At 29.8% G+C, this 18,928-nt stretch overlaps 2 protein-coding genes across 19 annotated transcripts in view; one reads left to right on the top strand and one right to left on the bottom strand.

Annotated features, from left to right (window-relative positions):
* The window catches only part of LOC130668749 (uncharacterized), a 141,926-nt gene that overhangs the window by 16,746 nt on the left and 106,252 nt on the right, over positions 1–18,928 (bottom strand). For 14 of the 18 annotated variants that reach the window (XM_057471182.1, XM_057471181.1, XM_057471186.1 and 11 more), the window contains one exon: positions 8,604–8,883. The gene's annotated coding sequence lies outside the window, so the exon portion shown is untranslated. Of the gene's footprint in view, positions 1–799; positions 4,926–8,603; positions 8,884–10,668; positions 10,766–16,277; positions 16,384–18,928 lie in introns of those variants that run through there. The other 4 variants (XM_057471187.1, XM_057471189.1, XM_057471198.1 and 1 more) reach the window with 4 other exon arrangements.
* Positions 16,553–18,863, top strand: LOC130668752 (odorant receptor 47a-like). The gene is made up of 5 exons (XM_057471204.1): positions 16,553–16,920; positions 17,002–17,610; positions 17,691–17,798; positions 18,325–18,471; positions 18,551–18,863. Exons 1-5 carry the CDS (start codon positions 16,666–16,668, stop codon positions 18,608–18,610), a joined length of 1,179 nt encoding a protein of 392 aa, XP_057327187.1. The 5' UTR covers positions 16,553–16,665; the 3' UTR covers positions 18,611–18,863.

Genomic DNA, 18,928 nt, shown 5'->3' with positions numbered 1-18,928 from the left:
TGTTGGTCGCCTTCGGCTCGGGCAGCAATTTTCACAACTCGCGTCTTACTACGATCGCACTCGATAGATAAACTACTATATTTTAAATTTTAAATTCAGATAAGAGGGAGTTAAAAAAACAATAAACGTCATATTTTATCCAAGGACAGCTGGCAACTGTTGAGTTATGTTATGATACAAAATTTTAATGTACGTATATTATTGAAAAAAAATGGTAATGAAGTTAAATGTTGTGGACAAATAATTCGGTCAATGGGATAAAATAAATTATATAAGAATAAAAAATGTATAAGAGTTTTATTGTCTATAAAGTCTTAAGCGGTTAGGTCTTTGAGGATCCTGTGTCATATTATTATTTGATGGCGATCATTGGCTAAAAAAAGAACAAGGGTCTTTGCCTCGTTGCGATCGTCAAATGGCTCGCTGAAGATGCGAATTTTTTTATTTTATTCTGTCTATTTTTTATTTTTTTGTCTTTTACGGGCATTATCTTGGCTCCATTGACCGGTATCGCTATGACTATTATTGCCCATAAAGTTCTATTGTCTCAAAACGTCCACTGAGTGACATTGTCTCTATTGTGGCTCTAAGAGCATTTTCTTATAGTTCACCCTCTTTTACTTATTCTGTTCATTTTATTTTTTTTTATTTTTTCGACGCTCTGTAATATAATATACAACTATATAGATGTATATATATAGAAATTTGTATATACAATCTATATAATGGGTATTTCAAAATTAGTTACATAAGTGGTATGCTTAATAATATTGAAATATTGAAGTTGTGTAATATTTACTACTTAACCCTTCGTTGGTCGCGTCTTCTTTAGTTTCTCACTCGCACTGTAGCGAATCTCTATAGGTTGAGTAGTTGTTAGCAGGCGATTTGCTCATAGCGCGACCAACAAAGGGTTAACTGAAAATAAACACAGAACTATTACGATATTTTCTTTTAAGCTTTGTTATTTAAGAAAAAAATTCATAGTCATCTAAAAAAATCTGAAAAATTCAAAAATACACAGCTCAACTCAAAAGTTCATGCAGCAATAAAATAAAAATTAAATTTTATAAAGCATCACAATGTCAAATTTTTTTAATTCCATTCAAGTAAATTATAATATCTCCCGGGTCAAAAATAAAACTTGATTGAGGTTCGCTTCACCTTAATCTTCTTTTGAAGTTATCGATTTGCCGACGGTTTTCCGATAAGATGTTGACTTTTTCGACTTAAAATTTTGACAACTTTTACAGCTTTTTTCATCTTAGTACGACAGTCGCTTTAGACTTCATCAACCAAATCAAAATGTGTTTTTCACGTTTCACCTTAGTTTCAACTTTTTCGCCTTATAATTCAAGTCAACGAAGTCTAAACCAAGTCAATTTCGACTTTTTCGTCTTGAATTGTGACTAAGTAAGCCAGTTAAGTCTAAACCAAGGCGAAAACTCAGTGTATCTCATATCTTTGTAAAAAAAAGTCGAGTTTGTCTTTGGAAAACGGCTCAAAATTTCGACTTAGTAAACCAAGTCTAAATCAAGTTTTATTTTTGGGCCGGGCTTCCTCAAACTTTTTTTGAAATGATCATTTTTTACCTCAGTTTCACTCATTTATATTCGAGGTTTCATATAAAATATCTCTACTGTTTCCATTTATTTGTATTGCACTCAATGAAAACAAAAAATTTCAGTGTCATCAACTGTTGGATATTCGTCAACTTTTTCTTTGTTGATACATTTTATATATTGTCGTTAGTAGTATTTGATGATACATACACAAATGGATTCAAAAGATATGAAACTATCAGTTTTGTGCTTAACTCATTTATTACAATTACAAAAAAAAAAAGGATTTTATTGGTAATTTTCAACAGAGCTCTATTCTATAGAAATTTAAAGCTATTGGAAAAAGTATGAGGTCAATCCAATCTTTTTTTTTTTTTTCTATTGAAGATGTGTTTACGTACAGTCGAACCAACACAACTGGTTCAGTTATTGAAAATTAATTTACATTTTATTCTACGAATATCCGATCGAATGAACCTCAAATTGTGTAGAATGTGTCTATTAAGAAGTTTTGTTACGGTAATAGTGTGCTTTTCATACTGTTTACGTAAACAATATAAAGTATGAAAACAAGTAAAAGTGAGCAAAACAGTAAAAAATTATTGACCGAGACTCGATAGAGTAAATTTAACGCTTCGTGCTTAAGGTGTGCAATAGTTTTAGTATGTGAAAATCTATTGAATATGCAACAGTTTCATAAGACTAAATGTTTATGTCATAATAAAAATAATATTTAAATTTATGAAGTATTTAATTTAAAACGTAAAATTAATAAATAATTATTATTTGAATAAGAGGAATTTAAATAGCGGTTTTCAACGCAGTTTTACTTTAGAGATATTTATTAAAGCTAGTGTAAAAGGAATCAAGTTGATTCATAACAAACTTGAGATTTTATTGGATTTACGTTTGCACAAACGTACTAACAGACCAATGAAAACACATCAAAGATGAAACTCTAGCTTGAATGTTTTATATGAATATCAAAGTAGATCAATGTTGGATTGCATCAGATTTTTATAGTAGAAATTATTTTTTATGGTGCAAAGTACTTTTTATAATATAGCTTTGGATAAATATTATAGAAACGATTCAAAGTATAATGATGAAATGTTTTAAAGCGAATAATACAAAAAGAAAATAATATAAAAGCTTTGCAGCTCAAAAATTAATTTTTCACCATATCTGCGGTGAAAGTTTGAATTCCTGCCCTGTTTAAGAAAGTGAAACAGGTGATTTTCAAATGAACCGTTTTCACAGATAAAGGCCTAAATAATGAAATAAAATATGTCATTCGATGCGTAAAGTTATTATTTATCGAATGAAATGCTTCCGGTTCGTCAATTTCAGTTCATATCTGAGAACGGCTTATTTGAAATTTCCATTTGCTAGTGTAAGTGCAACCAGGACCGTTTCGTTTGTTCACATGTGTGTGAGAAAGAGAATAGATGGCAAATCCTCTTAAAGGGAAAAAAGTCATTCTTTTCCTTCATGAGAAAAAATATGATAAAAATTAGCACATGCGTCATTCTTACCTTAAACAGAGACAAAAATTTAAGCTGTCAGGTGTAGATCGGGTTAAAATTCGTATACATACCACGTCCCCAGCCACGTGTTTGCCACCCTTGCCTTCTGCTCAGGTAGGCAAATACACACGCGGATCGAATCTTTCTCCCTAGGTGTGTAATGTACTATTACTGTGTAGGTGCAGACCTGGTGAAAAATAGTATACATGCCAATCCGCGTGTTTGCCACAATAATATACGCCGGTTGGAATACCCTACTTTCCTCCCTTGGTGTATAATATGCTATTTATTTAAGGAAAATTGACGCATGCGTATATTCATGATTTATTTTCTTTTAGCAAAAAATTAAAACTTTGCTCCCACTCAACGGAGTCGAAGTTCAAGCTTTCCGTGCAGGTTTGATGAAAATTGACCTCTTCGCTGTACGCCTGTGCAAAAAACGTTAATCGCTTCTTTATTTAACGGGAGGAAAGTAGAACATTTTCTCATGATGTAATACATGTACAGTAATACATCATCAATGAGCATACCAAATAAAGCTAGTATGATTCCAATCTGTGGGTTCAAATGTACTGATTTTGCTCTTTGGTACGCAATGAAGAATTTTGCGAAATAAAATCTTATAAATTTTAAAGACATAAATAAATAAATAAGGAGGTAGTAAAAAGGAAAATTTTTTTTTCTGTTGCAACTAACTCTTCTTTACAACCTTAACATTTCGCACTTGAAGTGTGTAATTTTATGGTTTCATTAGGAACAGTTTAGTTCGTTCTTTTTCCTCTTTCGCTCTAACATGGACCAACGGTACTTTTCTTCTTGCACTTACTAAATGAATGGTGACTTCTTTTTCGTTTTTCTTTTAAACGAATGAGAATTTTAAAGGGAAAAAAAGCTGGGCATACTAGATTATAATATAATATATATAAAGCCCATGTATTTATATTACGTTGAGGTTTTATTTGACAAAAAAATCCTAAATATAAATATCTGAAAAATTTTCTCGTCGTAACGATATTTTATTGAAAAAAAATTTATCAACATATCAAACTTTCATGACGGCTAAAAAAAATTTAATCAACGATCCGAGAAAAATATAAATAAATTCTATTGTTATATTTCTTCTAATTTTACTTGAACTATTATTGTTTTTTATATATCTGTTTATTATCATCTACCGGAGACAGTGAAAAGTTGCACAAGCGACCGAGCGTCCGGTTGGTCTGACGGAATAAAGAAAAAAAAACCAAGAAGAGATGCCTGGAGGCGAATTCCGGTGGGTAACAGGGAGAAAAATTTTTCCATTCTTGAGTATTGTATCGTGCACGCGACCTCCGTAAGTTTTGTGGGGATACTTGTCTCTATCTGCACCCTCTCGACTCTGTCTCGAGCACGCGCAACACCTTTATACTCTCTTTTGTTTTCATTTTTTTATTTTAAATTATTTTTCCTCAACTCTATTTTTTCTTTCTCTCTCTTCGCGCCTTCTTCTACATTCTCAAGCTTTAAAAATTTTTTTCATTTATTTTTCTTGTCAGATTAATTAGCGGACGACCAATAATTTCATATAGACACTAGCCGGGTTGGCACGAGACCGCAGAGCCATTGATTGCAATTGCAGCGAGCCGATAAGCTATTTTACTCCATAAATTGAAGATTAATGGAAAGTTAACGAGCTTTCAGACGACGGGCACTAACGAGCTGACAACGATCAGGCCAATTCATTGAAATGTCGTTAACTTATTTTTATATTATTATACTCTAATAAAACAGTTCACTGGTTAGTAATATTTTAAATTTATAAGTTCATTACTTTAGGAATATTTTTTTTTTTTGTACTTTATTAAATAAATATTATCATTCACTCTCTTAAATTTAAAATAGTGGAAATAGTGACTATTCACTATTTATTAGTGAAAACCCGATGAAAAAAGATTTTATACAATTGTATAAAATTATACATAAATTGGATAGAAAAAATGGCCCGATCCAATTGTATACAATCTGTATAGAAATTGTATACAATTCTATGCAAATTGTATACAGATTGTATACAATTGGATAGGGCCATTTTTTCTATCCAATTTATATATAATTCATATATAATGCATATATAATTTTACACAATTGTATAAAACCTTTTATCATCGGGAAGTATGTCGCTAATTTAAATAGTGGTACACTTTTCACAGGCAATAAGTGACTATTCACTGTCAAATAGTGATTTTCACTAATTCGTTTTTAGAAAGCATTGAAACATAAGATAATTTAGTTGTTGGTCAGAGTCAACTCAGCTGCTAACATCAAAGAAGACATAACAATAAACAACGTTGAGCTTTTGGATCAATTGAAATGATGGCTGAAAATAAGAAAAAAACATGATCATTTTTACATAATTCAATTAATCATGTAGATTAGAAAAATGGTTTAGATCTGCATAGTTTTCAAAAGTCGAACAAATTAAATCTACGACATTAAAGTGCGGTATTAATCTACGTAGATCTAATAATAAACAAAATTTGATCATCAATCTATATACAGATTCAAACCATTATTTCTCGGGTATATTATTTTTATTTGAAATGCTAAAGTGTCATAGTAATTTTTGAAACAATTTTCATTTCAATTTGTGCTATATAGCCATTATAGTCCGACTTTACTTTGACACCATAGTGTTTGAAATAACAATAATTTCTCCGTGTATGTGACCTTTATATTGATTTTTGATTCATAGTTAAACAATATGCAACAACAGGACCACATGCAAAATTTCCATCTCGAAGTTTTCCTTCAGGAAGTAAAATTCGTTATGTTGTGGTATTAACAACAATATGTATCAAGTTGCATTATGCCAAATCATTCGCATGAGAAGATCCGATGAAGTCACGATTTTGTTCCCAGAGGAATTGCTATGTAGTAAATAATTCTGTACTCAGCTCCAAACTTTACTATTACTAGACAAATATCGAAACTGTGAGGTAGTAACTTTGTCTTTGCTGTCTATCCTAAAATACCTAGAATAAATAAAAAATATATTGTGAATTTGAACTTTTTGAATTTAGTAATAATTGTACATATTGTTCGATCGCACTGAAAAATGTTCCAATCATTCTAGATGATTGAAATTAAAAATTTAGCACAATAAACGTAATTACTTAATTATCCTCGTGTAGGAACTATTTCGGTATCGTGTCTTAGAAATGAAACCCATAGATATTAATGGCTTACATAATTTGTATGGATGTCATTTCTATAATCGATACTTCAAAAAATCTGTTACCATACGATATAAGAAACATTCCGATACTATATCATAATTGTTACCGTAAATTTCTTTCCGTGTACATTGATTTTCGTAAACTCATATTGTATATTATATAAACTATTGTACGATGGTATACCACACTGTAAAAAATCCCCGGGGTAAGTCCAAGCGGTGTAGGTGTTAAAATTATCGGTGTTAAATTTACCCCCGAAAGCGGTGTTAAAATAACGCCACCACCGGTGTAAATATTCTAGACCAGTGTTAAAATAACGCCGCCGCCGGTGTAGATATTCTTTACCGGTGTTGAAATATTTTAGTTTGTGAATATTTTTACTTACTCGATCACTATACTTGTTAATAAATGATATTTTTTATTAATTTTTATAAAGAACTGACATTTTTTGTGTTTTATAATCTTTAAAGTTAATGCTTCAAGCGGACGCAGTTTACCCTGCTTTTACACCGGAATTACTCCGCTTTTACACCGATTATCCCGCCTTTACACCGATTTTACTCCGCTTTTACATCGGTTACCTCGATTATTAAATCGATGTACCGGTATTAACCGGTATTTTTAACACCGGTGAATTACTCCTCCTACACCTGTGTAATTTTATTTTAACACCGGACGGAGTTAAAATGAGTCCATATTTAACACCGCTCTTTTTACAGTGCATATGTTTGTTTAATTAAATTTTTATTTTGGTATTATTCATTTCAATGGTATTTTTCATCTTTGTCATAATATTTATATTAAAAAATATTTTTTCTTTCTTTTTTATATAACGTGATATACTTTAGGTTTACCGCAGTCTCTCTAGCTTTTATATATAAACGTGAAAACTAGAAGAATACAGGACAAAATTTTCGCGTAACCTGATTTATAGTCTCGGCAACCAGCGGTTTATGAAAGTGGACTAGGAAAAAGAGCCAGTTGTACACTCGCTTTATGATCTATCTACTGTTCGTGAAGTTTGTTGCTGTACGGATGCTTGACTCGTGAAATTAATTTTCAAAATTAAATAAAAATAAATTAAAGAACGCTAAAAAAAAAGTACCACTTTATTTCAATTATCAATGTATTCATTTTTTAATAAAGTGGCAGTAAAATGAAAAAAAAAAATACAAAATTCAATTTGTCGTTATTAAATTTTTTCATTATATTTAGGTTAAAAGGTTGTGAAATTTTATTACGATCGTAAAGCAATTGAATTCGGGTGTATGCAATATTCACTGTATATAACTCTCGTATATAGTGGACCTTTGTACACAGGATCTAATTTGAGAGTCACTCGTACCGAAGTGCCTTAAGCACACTCGTGACAATAACAGCCTGTGAATGTTATTCACAATCAACATTTCATTTGTATTTCGATATACTCTATAGCAGTAACAATGAAAGTAAAACAACACATATTTCATTTCATGTTTCTAGCCATTTTAACATTTTCTACTAGAAATAATAAAGCCTGAAAATTAATTTCTGTTTTAAAAAAAAATTTACCGTACATTGTTGTTTCGTCAATTTTTAATATTAATATTACTGTTTAATCAGTTAGTACACTGTAAAAAAAACAGGGTACGTCCAGGCGGTATAGGTGTTAAATTTTAACACCGCCGCCGGTATAAATATTCTTTACCAAGGTTAAAAATAATTCCCGATGTCAAAATGTTTTCCGGTGTTAAAAATATTTTACTTTGTGAATATTTTTACGTATTCTTTCACTACAGTTAACACAGTATTTTTATTATTTAATTAAATTATCAGTGATTGAAATAGTGGGCGTAAAATTGTGTAATTTTTAAATAAATTACGTATAACATAAATAATTATTTAAATAAGTCCATAGCAAAATTTAAATTTCCTCCAGATAATATTTATTAAGTTTTTATATTTTTTTTATATGTAAAACATTTTTTTTCTAATTTCTATACGTGGAATTTTTTTTTTACACCGATTTAACACCACCAAATTACATCGCCTAAATCGGTGTTATTTCATTTTAACACCGCGTGGTGTTAAATTGAGTCCATTTTTAAGACCACTCTTTTTACAGTGTAAGAATTCATTATATATTTTAAATTTATATTAATTATTCATATTGGTAATAATGTGTACAGAGTAAAATTTTATAATTAAATAAATATACAAAGAACCAAACAAATATGAAGCTTAAATCAAGAGAATATAAATGTTCTGCATGTATATATGTTTATATATATATATATATATGTATATATATACATACTTACAATATGTAGTACTGTTATTACTCATAAGTTATGAGAAGTAATAACAATAATTAATAGCCGTTTGCCTAGTTAAACTTGTTCGTTAGTCAAAAACTTCTCATATTTAATTTGAATTATTGTTTGTACATGTGTTCCATCCTTAATTAAATCCTCTATTTAATTAATTATTGATTAATTAATGTCTTCTTCGTTTAAAATTCAAATATTATTAAACGATTTAATAAAGTATCCAAGTATGTTGACAATAAACTGGTTTGCTTAGTGAGCTGAACTTCGGTTTCTGTAACAAATAAAAAAAAAATTCAAATTATTTTTAATGTTAAAAAAACTCAAGAATAAACATAAATGAAGATAAAACAAATAATTTAGAAAAGCTTATTCAGCAACCGAAATAGAAGTAGATTTCTGATTATTTATTTATTAATTTTTAATCGTTCAGTTAAAATTCAATCAAAAAACCAATTTTTTTGAACGTTTTTTTTATGAATTTTAAGGCCATCGAATATACAGATAAATCAGTAAAGGATGTTTTTTTTTCTAAATTTGGCAAATTTCATACACCCATTATTTCACGGAAGAAAATAGTGGTTGCTACAACAGCAGCTGTAGTTGAGGTTACTACATGGAGTAAAGAAATGTCCACACCAACTTGAAGTTAACTCAACCACAAGTGTAGTCACGCCAACTACAATCATCATTGTTTACTACAAATTTAGTTGTCAGTCGTATTTATATAGTACCCTTTACTATACGTATTGGAGTACCCGCTACTACAATGTTTTACTACAATATTGTGGTTGGGAGAGCCAAAATGTTTTTGCCGTGTTCCAACTATTCGATCATTTTGGCTCATTTTCGACCTTCGTCAAACTATCAAATCAAAAAATATAAATGTCGTAGCATTGTAATCTAAAGCTTATTTTATCAGCTTTAACGCACCAGTAACGAAATTTAATCGTAACGTATCATTCAGAGAATATATTAGAAGTAAAATCCGCAAAACGCTTTTTTTGGAGTTTTGAAATCCTTCAAACAATTTGAAAAAACTATCGAAGTGGTAAGTTAAGTATAGAAATTTGAAGCTTATTGCATAAACTTCAAAATACATTTAACAGAAATGAGCTATCACTTTGGGTTCAGAAGTTATTCGAAGATAAATCGACAGGAAATGATTTTTTTTTTAATTTCAAAAATTTTTAATGCCTACTACTTTCAAACTAATCAACTGATTGTGCTCATCTTCGAACTTGACCTAAATTTTCGACCAAAAAATAAGTATGCTAAGTTTCATTAAGATCCATTTAGAATTGTAGACGTTATCGTCACTACAAGGCACGTCATATCACATACATACATATATATTAGTATACTTTTGAATCAATAGTATTTTGGCAACCTACTGGACTAATTATGATAGGAGATGGCGAAATTTGTTGAAAAATCTGCCACGACAACAAATGCAATAGCATGGATTTCTATAAAATGTACTAAAAATGGAAGGTAATGAAAGATTTTTTTTTGTTCACTTTCATTAAACAAAAGCACAGCAATAGAAAATTCGAATTGTCAGCTTGAACGAGCTAAAAGGAAGATTCTGAAAAATTTTTCGTTTTAAAATGTCGATTTGAAATAGTCTGGGGCATTGTTCAGTATGATCCCACTTTGAAAGCAGAGATTACACTTCAGGATGTCACTTGAAGCCTCATTGTATTCGACACTAAATTGGAATACGAATAATATATATACTCGCACATCATGCACTTTTGACCCATTCTCACTTATTGTATTTTATGAACATTCGAGTTCATTGTAAGGTATTAACAAACTAACAATTCAGTGGCATTTTTCTAAAATTAAAAGTAAAAAAAGTTTCAAATATTAACTTATAAAAAAAAAAAAAAAAAAGAACAATAATAAAATTAACTAAAATAAAACAATAAAAAAATCACAAAGAGACCAACTTTTAAAATAAATAATAATTCAAAAATGAATTTATTTTGAATAGGACTCATTCGCACACAAAACTATACTTCAGTAAAAAAAAAATAAATAAATATATTCATACATGCTAAAGAAAAAAAAAGTCAAAGAAAAAATAACTTTGTCACTTTCAGAGCTACTTGTATGTAGTATGTAAGTAAATGAAGTGAAGTCGATGAAAGCCAGGATTGAACTGAGCTCCGGTACAAGATATTGATTATTTCAGAAAATTGCTCAGAGCTATAGCTTAATCGACCGGTGCAATTTTCGTAATTTCCACAATTTTTATAATACTCTAATGACAGCAAATGGTTTCCATGGGATGGCATATGTTACTATATGCCATCTAACCGTTTAAAAGAAACTTTATAACATTAAAAAAATTGCCCTGAAGTTATCTTCCATTATCCACTTATAAAAATGACTATTCCCTCATACGCTGACGTGAAAGTCGGAGTGGGGGAAGTCGATAGCTCAGTTGTTCGCCAGATACGCTCTCTTGAAGAATCGTATATGACTTCTTAGATTTTTTTTCAGCTCTTAAAATTTTTTAAGCTTTCACTCTCCTTCTCAAGTATGACTTGAGATCATTTCTATTCTTCACGCAACGCAATATAATAGTCGAGAAATTAATTGAGGCATCATATTCATCAAATTATTGCTTCTACTTGACATGCAATATCTTAACACATTGTACAACAAAACTCTTGAGAAACTCATCAAGAGATCCTATTTATACCTCATTCATTTGTTGAAGGCTTAAATCGTCCTCTACAGTACATTCGTGTGTCACAAACATACAACTTGACATTCCTACTACTAACAAATAGTTTACGCCTTGAGGTATACAACAACGCAAACGTACATAGAAACTTCGCGAGTATTTGGTTACGCAGAGGAAGCTCGAAAGTGCAAAGCACTGAGTAAAAGCCATCACACTGATGGGCTTGCTTGTACGACGGAGAAACTAAACTTGTCATTTGTTCGCCACGCGCCTCCATCTATTATTTTCCATTCTATATAATAGTCTCGCACGGCAAAGTCTCATCTCATTCTCTTACTAATTCTCTCCTTCCCTTCATATTATCTTTCTCATTCACTCTCGTCCTTCACCTTATTGTTGCTTATTTTCATGGGAAAAATACGCTCTCTCAATTGTCGACTTTTTTTCCTGGTTCCAACTGTGACTTTACTTTAGAACCAGAGAGTGCGAAAAAATGCTTGAATGATCAACTCTGCTGCTGATGAAAAACTCGAGGGATATTTTGTATTCGATGCACATCTCAACGTGTAGATGCTCTGATGCTTTTGCATGCTTCCAAGATAAATTTAAACGTCAAAAAATTCTTTGTTCAGTTGTACACAATAGTTTCGATACAATGCTATAGATGATAACACATTTTTTCTGATTGTTGTATAAGACAAACTATTGATAAGAATTTCTTGAGGGTTAAATTTTTTTGGAGCATCGATTGTTATAGATTTTAATATCGTGCAGAGAAAATCTAAAGAGCAAATATAATTTTTTTAAGGAAATTAAATTTTTGTTGTAGATAAGTTTTAGAGCTTAATAAACCATTACTTGGAAGTCTTAATCTTTTCAAGTATAAAATTACACTGAGCATGAAAACACTATCCTTGTACTGATTGATATCAGGCTCTGAGTGCAAATATATCGCGATTTTAAGCGATAGTCGGAATTTTTCTACCTTTAAAATCTTAGTAAAAAAAAATAGTTTTTTTGGTCTGATAAAATTTTCAAACTATTTCAAAATACACATGTATATATTGTGTAACTTTATCCTAGAAATAGTCAAAATAGCTTTCAAGGACCTACATGGAAAAAAGAGTTATTTTTCCTATGTTGGCATAGTATAACTATTACACTGTAGACATAGGAATTTTCCCTATGTCAACATAGGGAAAAACTTTATGTTAGATAGGAACTTCTCCTATAATACATGAAAAAAGTTCCTACGTTAACATAGTAAAAATCACTGTGTCAATATAGGAAAATTCCTACATTAGTACAGAAATAGTTTCTATGTTAGCACAGTATTTTTTACAATGTAACGTGGGAATTGTTTCTATGTTGACATAGGAACTTCTACTATACCACCATAGAAAATATTCCTATTTTAACATAGGAACAATTTCCTATGCAACCATCGAAAATATTCCCATGTTAACATCGGAACTTCTACTATGCTACATAGTAAATTTTTCTATGTTCACATCGGAACTTTTACTATGCCACCATAGAAAATATTCCTATGTTAACATAGAAACAATTCTCTGTGCTACATAGTAAAATTTTCTATGTTTACGTAGGAACTTCTACTATGCCAACATAGGAAATTCTAATGTGTCAACATAAGAGTGATTCCTATATTAGCATAGTAAATTTTCTTATGTTAGCGTAGTAAACATTCTAATGCGAACAAAGGTAATAATGCTATGTAACATCGAAAAATTACCTGTTTTTTTTTCTCCGTGTGGAGACAATGAAATTTGTTATTAACTCGATTTTCAAGATATGGACTAAAATTGAATAACTTTCATTTTTTGAAAATTGTCAATTTTCATCGTGGGAAAAGCTTAAAAGTCACAACTGATTGAATTATATGCCAGTCGTCGAACATTCCTGAAACTCTTTGAGCTTAAAAATAATATTAAAAATGTGTGATTTTTTTTCAACGATTAATATTATGCTCTAATAAAACCAGAATTCTATAAAAATAATTATTTTTCCTAATGATTCGTTCGTGAAATTTATTTAACGAGTTGATTGATTGGAATAGCTTTTGTGACTATCTGTCAGATTTATCAATAAATATCTGACTAGGTTGTGATGTCAAAAAGCCTAGTGCATGATAAGTGATTTTGAAATCACATTTTTTATGTGGATCTCTATAAACTTTTTTCGATTGTAAGAAAAATCATTTAAATCATTGGCACATTAAAAAAATTTCATCAAACATAATTTTTTGTACTTTATCGTCCATGACATTCACAAAATTCATAGTCAAGAACAAATAGTTAGATATTGAAGAAAGTTGTTGTGTATAAAAACGTTTCGGGAATTTTTAAATAAGCCGATGATAATGAAAGAATAAAGGGAAAAGTCGTTACGATTTTGTAAGACATAACGTTTTAACGATACACTTAATTTTTTTAGATATAAGTATTTACATAACTAAATTTTAGTCATATAAAAATATTTAATTAAAATTTTCTATCGCTAGAGAGCTTAATAATGTCAGTGGTTGAAGAATTCCTCTCGACTATTATTATGAGCCATCAAAGCGCTGAAATCCTCTTTAATTAGTAAACCTCTTAACTTTTCATACTTGTGGTAAAAAATGGGTTTTTGACACTTTCTTATATCGAGTATCTTACATAGTTCTCGACCTGGATAATTAAAAACTGCGAATATTCAATTTATAAAATTTACTGCATGCAAAAAAATATATGTACAGAGAAAAAATCACTTTTCACACGTTGAGAAAAATTTCAAACTTAACAAACACCACATGACGTAAAATTTGCAATGGTTACAGTAATTTGTGACATAATCGTCAATTTTTTTACTAAGGCCATAGTAATTTTTTGTATTTATTTTGACTTCTGAAGGTGGTCAACATGGTTCAGCTTTACTATGACACCATTGCATTTCAAACGATAATAACTTCTCCGTAAGGTCGTTTTCGTTCTTTTATATTATTTTTCTCAGTACACGGAAAAAAAATTATTGTGATTGGAAGAATCTAAAGTATCGTTATGAGGGTTTCGTGAGGTAGCAGTTCGTATAGTTATAGTAGCAATCTGGACAGCTACCATTAAAATTCATTCTACTCCCATTTACGATACGATCGCTGCCACCACTATACGTGACGCTATCCTAACTAACCTCCAAATGGGCACATGAGTACCGTGACAGTCAGAAAATCGTATCGTGCTGGTCCTTAGAATTTTTTTCCCGTGTAAGGAAATAAGAATTTCCACTCACTGCGCTCGTGCGAGAAAGATGTATGTCCTCGTTTACGTTGAGAATGCGTCATAACCCAAGACTTGTGTCGCCAATAAAAGTATACCGCAAACCCTCGTTTTAATCCTATGTATCGAAAATAGCTATTTTAGCCTAAAAACAAGTACGTGGTTCAGTAATGAATAAGAACAAATTGATTACTCACAATATTACATAAGCGTTTAAAGTGTGAACTTTTGGATTTTACAAATATGTTTTTTTTTTTTTTTATTCTACTGGTAGTGAAAAATTGACACTATCACTAAACATCCTGAAGAAAAAAAATTTTGATACATTAATAATGGTGATTTTACAAAGTAATATTTTTATATTACAAAGAAAACTTTTCTTTGTAAAATAGGATAGGGTTGTACTAAAAAGGAAACAATAAATTTGAAAAGAATAGTGTTACCGTTTTATAATGAAGATAATAGTATATACTAAAACCAGTGTAAGAAGTAAAAATTCAACGGTTCGGATTTCAGAAGGTTAGAAGCCAGAAGACGAGTGCAACATTAGACCGATACGAGAGTTTCATTTTTCACCACAACGACCGAGACGAGCACGCAAGGAAGAATAAACATGGCATTTAAAGTCAGAATTATTTCAACTTTATAACCACATAAAACTGACACAGATTTACATGGCAATTGTAAAAGCGTTTTTTCAAAGAAATTTCACATAAATTTATGTCTAAAAAACTAAAATTATTTACCGTCACATTTATTCATTTTTCAAGTGTTAAACTGTTTAATTTATTAATTCCTTAATTTTATTACTATACTAAGAGAATCTCATTTCATATAATTACTGTAATAATCGGTGACATAGCTATAGAAGTCAAGGTTTACGATATTATTAAAGATGAAAATGAATTTTTCACTTTGATTAATTTCAAATGGACTATTAAATTGTATGTTTTCAAAAAATAATTCTATCGCTCGTTACAAATAGAATTATGAATTTGAAGTTTTAACATGAGCCAAAATTTTTTAGATCATAATAGTGAAATTTTTAATTTGAATATTTCACTTGACTTTATGTGGAAGTTCAAATTTTGTTTAATAGAACAAATTCTCATATTTTACTTCAGTAAAAAATACAAATCAGTGCGCACTGTGAAAAATCGGGAGTGAATTCGGAGTGATTACGGATTATATTTCAATCCTAATCCACTCCGTCACTTGGAGTTCCAGAGTTTTAGAAAAAACTACTCCGCATACGCAGTAAATAGAGTTTGTTTTTTCAAAAGAGTGATTTCGGAATGATCTGGATTTTATTTCAATCCGAATTCACTTTGATTCAGAGTTTCAATATTAAAGTGAACTCCCCTTCGAAGTAAATTTCACTCCAAGAGGATTAAATAAATAAACAGTCATTCGCTTCGCATTCACTCCGGATTAAATCCGCGTTCACTCCGCAAATTTTTTACAGTGCACCGGAAAAATCGTCCGATAGTATTTAATTTCAGCTATAGATTCTACTACGGAAGAAATTCATCCAATGTCCGGCGTTTACCATCCGTCTCGACAATTTCCTTCACAGAGTTCTACTAAATTTTATCTTATAGATTTATAGCATAACACATCTAGTATTTGATTAAACTATATTTTATATTGCAATGATTTAACTAAAAATTTATTAAGTTTCAAAATGTAAAAACTCACAATTTCAATAAAAACAAAATATAAAGCATAAAAACATCTTTTACATTTACGTCACTTTATTCAGCAGGAAAACAAGTTAAACCATACTGATCTGTTCAGTTTGAAGTTTGGATTGTAACTGGTACTGTAGCGCACTCTACAAAATTTTTGAATCAATATTAAAACTATTAAAATAATTGAGTATTGTTACCTTTTTAAACTTTAAACTACTAAATTGGTATAAAGTAAAAAAGTATTAAATTGCCCAATCAAATTTTATTGTTTCCATGAATTTGTTATTTAATGGACAATATTTCGTTATAATATGCTTGAAAATAATATTTTCAGTTAGAAACGATTCACAATCGAGCCATTATGTTATTTATCGTCACTTAACTTATATTCGACAATGAGTCAGGACGAATTATCTAGTTACATTGAATACGAAAATTTCATAAAAATAATTCTTTCTATTCTCGGGTTAAAGACATCAGCTACTGATTCTAATAGTATCATAAATCGCTCTATACTTCATTTACAAATGTCCATGTCTTTGTTACCAATGATTGGTATTTATAATTTTTTGAAAACTTATATTACTAATGTGTTTTTCGTAACTAGAGGCTTGAGCATATTAGTGAGTTTTCTGACAATAATTATAAAAGTAAGTAATTTTTTGTTAATAAAAAATAACAATAAGTTTTTTTATTCAACTGTAAATATTTTAACGTTTATTTTTATCGAGGGGTTCTGTATAATTTTGAATCGGCAAGATGTTAATGAACTCAATGAAATTTTGAGCTCACAATATCATAAATTTATATCAAATCCAAAAATGAAAACGACTATTTTGAAACAAGTCACAACTTTTCGACGACTATCCTACACAATGACAATATTTGTCGCTATTTCATGTTTGTCTTACGTTGTTATTCCACTTATTACGATGATTAATCAATCAATTAATGGAATAAAACCAATAAAACATATATTACCATTTCCTGCAATATATAGTTGGAATATTCCGCCAGATAGTTATCGTTTCAAACTTCATTTTCTAAATGAATCGTTAACTGTTTTGAGTGTTATTTGCATAACTGTTGGTGTGGACAATCTTTACACGCATTCCGTTTTCCAAATGATTGGATTTTTACGTGTTATTGCGTACCGTATGATAAATTTTAATGAACAAAATAAAGAATCCAGTGAAATAGTTGTACGTGAGTGTATGAGTCAATATGAAACATTAATAAATTGTCGTAATAAACTTCAAAAAATTTATGGTCCAATTATCCTTTGGACAATGGGAACAAACGCTATTATATTATGCGCCGTTATTTTTCAGCTAAGCCAAGTAAAAATATTATTATTATTGTTTATAACTTATAAATAAATATAACATTTTAATATTATTTATTATTTATCATTTGGCAGATGAATTCTATATCAGTTAGTCGCATTATTTTATTTACTACCTACGCAGGGGCTAAATTTAGTCAAGTATTTATTTATGCATGGGCAAGTTCACTTTTAACTGCTGAGGTACAAAAAACTTTTAATTGCAATATTAATGTTATGTTTTGTAGTTGTTTTTTTTTATTTTGATAAAAAATTTATATTTTTACAAAATAAAAAATTCTCTTTAAATTATACACTGTAAGAAATTTGCGGAGTAAACGCGGATTGAATCTGGAATTAATTTGGAGTGAATGCGATGCGGATGTCGGTAAATTTATTAAATCCCCTTGGAGTAAAATTGACTCCGAAGGGGAGATTATTCTATTATTAAAACTTCGAATCGGAGTAAATTTGGGTTTAAATAAAATCCAGATCACCTCGAAATCACTCCTCTGAAAAAACAAACTCTCTATTTACTCCGTATGCAAAGAGGTTTTTTTTTAAATTCCGAAACTCCGAGTGACGGAGTGAATCCGGATTTAAATAAAATTAGTAATCCCTTCGAATTCACTCCCGATTTCTTACAGTGTATAGACTTTTTGGGAAAAAAAGATTGCATTTAACATTTTGAATGTCAAAAATCAACTTCGTTTTTTTTCTTCGTCAATAGAGCGATAAATGTCGAGCAGCTATTTATGCTGCTAATTGGGTTGGTAACAAGCGTTTTATGCACTCGATTATTATCATGTTGTCACAGAAACCCTTGATTTTAACAGCATGTAATTTTACAGTAGTGTCGATGGATGTATTTATGGGGGTAAATATATTTTAAAATACATATTTATGAAAAAAAAAAAAATGTAATTTTATAGATTGAATTATCAATTTTTTTTTAGGTTTTGAATACTACATTGTCTTACTTTTTATTACTTAACACGTTTGCTGAAAAAACTTAATTTTTATATCTATACTCAATAATGTGTAGCTTAGCGATTAGTATTTACTTCAATAGTAAATTTTTCAAAATGTGTGCATGTGTGTTAACTATTCAAATAATTCATTCGATAATTGAAAGTCAATTTTGTACTACATAGATTTTTTTATAGTTAAGGATTGATTTGACGAGATGAAAATCATATAACTTGTGATAAAGTACCACATTATTTTAGGGTAAGGAGAGACCAAGCAAATTGAAACTGAAATTTTTGTAAGAAATTTTCTAATTGGTTATTTACAACTTTTGTTATTGTTGTTGAAAAGCTTCTATAGCAAAT

This window comes from Microplitis mediator, chromosome 5 (genome assembly GCF_029852145.1).
Source record: "Microplitis mediator isolate UGA2020A chromosome 5, iyMicMedi2.1, whole genome shotgun sequence".
Lineage (NCBI taxonomy): Eukaryota > Metazoa > Arthropoda > Insecta > Hymenoptera > Braconidae > Microplitis > Microplitis mediator.
This window is presented reverse-complemented; position numbering and strand designations above follow the sequence as displayed.